General features: G+C 40.1%; 1 protein-coding gene across 1 annotated transcript; it reads left to right on the forward strand.

Moving 5' to 3' along the window:
* Nucleotides 1-1,748: 1,748 nt before the first annotated feature.
* On the forward strand, nt 1,749-4,820 carry LOC143560587 (WEB family protein At5g55860-like). The gene is made up of 2 exons (XM_077048863.1): nt 1,749-2,166; nt 2,866-4,820. Exons 1-2 carry the CDS (start codon nt 1,996-1,998, stop codon nt 4,615-4,617), a joined length of 1,923 nt encoding a protein of 640 aa, XP_076904978.1. The 5' UTR covers nt 1,749-1,995; the 3' UTR covers nt 4,618-4,820.
* Nucleotides 4,821-5,473: the final 653 nt, after the last annotated feature.

Here is a 5,473-nt window from a genome sequence, read left to right on the forward strand (position 1 = left end):
CATCCGGCTTTCAACCATCCAACATACAACCGTTTCCTAACTTTGTTGTTCCAGAGACACAAGAATCACACGGTGATGCTACGGGAGCAAGAAGACGCGTCCACCGGAAAAAACAACTTGCAACGGACGGGCCGGGACCGGCTTCGACTCCGAGGACGAAACGGAAAACCACTCCGTGGTCATCGGATGAGAAGGAAGCCTTGTGTCGGGCTTGGATAGTCATTTCTGAGGATCGGCGTTGCGGTAATTGTTTTAACGTTTTTAAAAATGATTTTTAATAAAAAAGTTAAATAAAAAAGTTAACTGGAAATCTAATTTAATTATTCATGTTTTGCAGCCGACTACCAAAAAAGCAAGGTTTTTTGGACAAAGGTTAGGGAGACGTTCTATACGCTCGTTGGGAGTACAGAGCGAAACGCCGATATGATTTCGGGTCGGTGGTCCGAAATCAGAAAATTTGTCGGCTTGTTTACTAATCTTTTCAACAGGAACGCCGGTCGTATGAGACCAAGTGGCAGTGATGATTTGGCGGTTTACAATTTCACGGTCGAAGAGTGGAGGCAGGAGTGTTTGCGGATGTATGGGACGGTGAAGACGTGGGACGATTTAAAGTTGTGGGAGAGGTTGAAAAGGTGTTCCAAGTGGGTTGAGCTTGTGGCGCCGGACCATGATGCGGAAGTAGGGCCGAAACGGACTAAAACTAGTTCGTCTGGAGCGTATAGCACTTCCGCCGGGTCGGATTGCCGCGTTGGATTCGACCTAAACATTGCGGGGGAGGAAACGTCTTCACCGCCGAGGAGGCGGCCATTGGGAAGGGACGCCAAGGGGAAAAAACCGGCTGAGGGGGGAGCCGTAAACATCGTCGATCTTGTTGAATCCCTCAATAAATTCAACAAAACCATGGAGGTGGTCTCTAATGACAAAAAGGAAAAAAGTCGAATGAGAGATTTGGACTTCCTTACAAGAGACTTCAGTAACCTAAATCCGGTCGATCAAATGCTGATGGAAAAGCAAAAGGAACGTATCCGAAAGAGGTTGATCGAAGAAGACCAAGCCGAAGAATAAGAATAATGTTTTTTTAATACTTTAATTTTTATTTTATTTTTAGATATTAATGTGTTTTTTTTAATGTGTGTTTTTTTTTAATAATTTATGAGTTTTTTTAATAATACGTTTTTTGAATATATTTATAAAAAAATAAAAAAAAAAAATCCGCTGGAGCCCCTGCTGGAGCCCCTCCACACCAGGGCCAGGGGCTCCAACGGGGGCTCCAACACCCCCCTTATCCAGTTTCTCTCTCTGCCACACGTCACAATATTATTGGCTGGAGCCCCCACTCGCGCCCCCATTAGAGCCCCCCACACCCCTCAGCCTTAAGCAGGTATGAATCCAGTTTTTAAGTTAAAGATGCCAAGTTTGACTTTTGAGTGTTAATTAGTTTCAAATTCACTCTAGAATTTTGCTGTTCATGATGTGATTGTGTATATATACAGGTGTTTTGGTTAATTAATACTGCTTAGTTTCAAAGTTTTGATGATTGATCTGAAAATATTATATAAAACATAATTTATTGATGTTTTACTATTTGTTTCTTTGTATAAATGAGATGAATTAATGCCATTATGTTACAACTTACAAGCCAAAACTTATATAGTTATATGGCAATAAAGTTTAATTACTTTAGACTAGCAAAAATATCCTTTTAAGTTATGTAACTTTTCGCTGCCTTGCGTCCCATCTACACAAGGGGAGAGTTGTGGGTCCCACTAGCTCATACCATAAATAGAACCTATGTGTATACGGTATACCTTTCTTATGATTGAGTGACCCGAAGAGGTGTGTTTAGAGCAACGTAAGAAAAGAATCCATTAACACATTAGTTCATATGTTTTCCCTATCTTAACTTTTAGCCTTCTTTTTATTTCTTTTTTTTTCTTTGTCATTTATATGTCGTTTGTAAAATGATTAACGTGCTCCTTTCCATTAATAAACAGTATGGTCGCGAAGGACCGTCAAAGCAAAACCGACTCTCCAAAAGTGGAAGTTGGGGAGATTGACACGCGGGCGCCTTTTCAGTCTGTAAAGGATGCTGTAAATCTTTTTGGTGAAGGTGCTTTTTCGGGTGAAAAGATTGCCATCAAGAAAATAAAGCCTCAGTCTGCTGAGGTACATTGTTTCGAGGGCTGTAAACGAAACGAACGAACACGAGCAAAGCATGCTCGTGTTCGTATGTTTACCTTTAACCTTAACCTAACAAACGATCAAACACATACTATTAGACGAACGGGGTTTTCTTGTTCGTGTTCGTTCGTTAAGAAAATGAACATGTTACCGTGTTAATGTTCGTTTATGTTCATTCATTAACAGTATAAACGAACGGTTCACGAATGAAAATAACTGAACATAGATTAATGAATGTAATTGAGCTAAAACCAATTAAAAGTAAATGTGAAATGTGTTCGGCCTATAAAGTTATTAAGACTATACTAAATTGTAACGCGCCTCAAGAATTTAAATAAATTTATCAAGGAACGGATTTAAACAAATGTAAACTGACGAACACAAGTGAAAGTAATCGAAGGAACATAAACGAATTTAAATGAGCGAGCATAAACGAACATTCACGAACATAAATAAACAAACGTGACATGTGTTCATGTTCGTTTGTTTAACAAAATGAGAAAAATTGCCCATGTTTGTTCATTTAATTAGTAAAGAACATAAACAAACTTCCAGCTGAACGGTTCACTGAACGTGTGGTTCATTTACATGGCTAAAGTTTTCCTTTTTATTAGTATTTTAGAACTAATTACATAGTTATGATTACTTTTCAAACGTGTACTAAAATTATCAACTTTTTTGTAGAGGGTGCTGGTGAAAGAAACAAAGCTCCATTTGGCACAAAAAGAGTTATATAAGTTAAAAGAAAAGTTAAAAAGTGCTGAAACTACAAAAACCGGTGCACTAGCCGAGCTTGAACGGGCAAAACGAACAGTTGATGATCTAAAGAAAAAGCTTGAAACCGTTAACGAGGCAAAAGATGCGGCAATCAAGGCCGCAGAGGCGGCAACGAGCCAAGCAAAACAATTTGGAACTGGAGAAACAAATGCTAATGGCGGTTTGAAACAAGATTTAGAGAACACAAAACAACAATATGCTACTGTGTTTACCGAACTCGATGCTACCAAACAAGAATTAAACAGAATCCGCCTTGATCGTGAGGTGGCAATTGAAGAACAAAATGCTGCTATTAAACAAGAAACGGAATCCGAGCTTATAAAAAAAGTTACTTTGGATCGAGCCGGTGAGATATCAAAGGAGATTTTAACTGTTCAAAAGACCATCAAGCAGGTGAAGCTTGCAGTAATGGAAGCTCATCAACAACAAGAAAACGTGTACACCGAGAAAAATGTTGAGAAGTTAGCACATAAAGCAGCGCTTGAAAAGTTTGAAAAAAAGTTACTTGCTTTACGCGAACGGTTCGACCCACAGGCATTTAAAGATCTCGAAACCCAATATGAACAAACGACATCCGAGATCAAAAGACTCCAAACGGATACGGAGAATGTGAAAGCTTCGGATCTTGATTCTTTGAAGAAAGTTACATTAGAGCTCGATAAAGCTAAAGAATCGTTACAGAAGACGGTTGATGAACAAAACTTGTTGAAAAAGTTGTTGGAGAATTTAAAGATCGAGCTCGAGAATGTTAAGAAAGAACACGAGGAACTGAAACAGAAGGAAGTTGAAACCGAAGCTGTTGTCGGGAATCTAAATTTGGAACTGAATAAGAGCAAAACCGAGCTTGAAAACGCGCTGGTTGAAGAAGCTCAAGCCACATCTGCTTCTGGTGAAATGATGCAGACTGTTCAACAGTTGGTTTCCGAAAGTGAAAACGCGAAACTGGAAACCGAAGAGATGAGGGCAAAAGCGGAAGAATTGAAGAAGGAAGCAGAAGCTTTGGGGGTTTCTTTAGAAGAAGCTGAAAGTAAACTTAAAGTTGTGTTAATGGAAGCTGAAGAAGCTAAAAAAGCCGAGTTAAAAGCTTTAGAGGATATAAAGATAATATCAGAAAGAACCGATGCTGCGCGCGCGTCTACATCTGAATCGGGGTCCAAAATCACTGTTTCCCAGGAAGAATTCGAGGCGATGAGCAGGAAAGTGGAGGAGTCGGAGAAGCTGGCGGAGATGAAGGTGGAGGCGGCAATGGCGCAGGTGGAGGCTGTGAGAGCTAGTGAGAAAGAGGCTATGAAGAAGCTAGAGGCAACACAGAAGGAGATTGATGAGTTGAAGGCGGCAACTGATGCGGCTTTGAAGCGGGCTGAGTCAGCCGAGGCCGCCAAGAGGGCGGTGGAGGGGGAGCTGAAGAGGTGGCGGGAGAAGGAGAAGAAGAAGGCGGCAGAGGCGGCAGCGTTGATACTTCAAGAAACACAAATGCAGCAGCAGCAGCAACAGACCCCATCTTTACCTTCAACACCTAACTACAAGCAGAGTCCACCACAGAAACCGAAGACGAAAAAGGTGCTTGTTAGCAATTTAAGTGGGATATTTCAGCGGAAGAAATCACATATCGATGGCGGGTCATCGCCTTCATATTTGCCCGGCGAGAAAGCTGTGTAAGTTATAGTATTTCTGTGTTTTTGTGTGGTGGGTTGGTTGGTTGGTGTGTATATATTTAACCAAATTTGAGGTGAGATCTAGTGGTTTTGGGTGAATCGAACGTTACGTTTAATTGTTTGATCATAGATTATGATAAGTTTCGACTTTTGAATTGTGAACGATTGTTTTGAGTATTTTATACGATTATGAATATAATTTGGCTAGTTTGATATGGACTGAAACCATTGTAAGGTACGAGACTTGTTTCACATCGGTTATATTGGTAAGAAATGTGAGGTTTATAATCCAAATAGGCTCTCTGATGTATTTGTATTTGAACGCCGCGTTTGTGGGCACTATGCCTGCTGATGTACCCATGTTACTTGATCAACATACTGAAAAAGGTGAAATTGTGAAGTGGCTTAGAAGGCAATTACATTATTGATACTGTTGGTATACATATGATATGAACATGGCCAAATAGACAAACAAAATGTGATGACCATGTGAAGCTAGACATATTTGGATTGTTGTTTACAAACTTTCTTAAGTTGGGTACCAATGGATCGACAAACTGATGTATTCAATACGAGACTCGATGTTTATCAACCTTCCAATGATTAAAACCATGTATTTTATTTTTCTTCAAGGAACAAATGGGTTTATCAAAAGAAAACCAAATGAAAGCTCAAGAGGATGGTTCACAGGCGGCAGATGGCGGTTGTTGTCGGGTTTCAAACCCTCCTGAAAATGCAGTGAAGTTTAACCTTGAAAGGAAGGTTATTGGTGGAACGAAGAGAGGAATCAAGAACAAGATTTCTACTAATGTTGGTAAAAATGGTGCACCCGAACAACACAAGGTTTGCACCATGCCAAC

This window comes from Bidens hawaiensis, unplaced genomic scaffold (genome assembly GCF_021521415.1).
Source record: "Bidens hawaiensis isolate Kalapana, Puna unplaced genomic scaffold, B.hawaiensis_p1.1 tig00020413_1, whole genome shotgun sequence".
NCBI lineage: Eukaryota > Viridiplantae > Streptophyta > Magnoliopsida > Asterales > Asteraceae > Bidens > Bidens hawaiensis.

Excerpts from the sequence above, each read along its gene's own strand:
- LOC143560587 (XM_077048863.1), top strand. The coding sequence starts at position 1,996 with ATGGTCGCGAAGGACCGTCAAAGCAAAACCGACTCTCCAAAAGTGGAA. Across the intron at positions 2,167-2,865 it reads TAAAGCCTCAGTCTGCTGAG|AGGGTGCTGGTGAAAGAAAC; the intron begins GTACATTGTTTC and ends ACTTTTTTGTAG.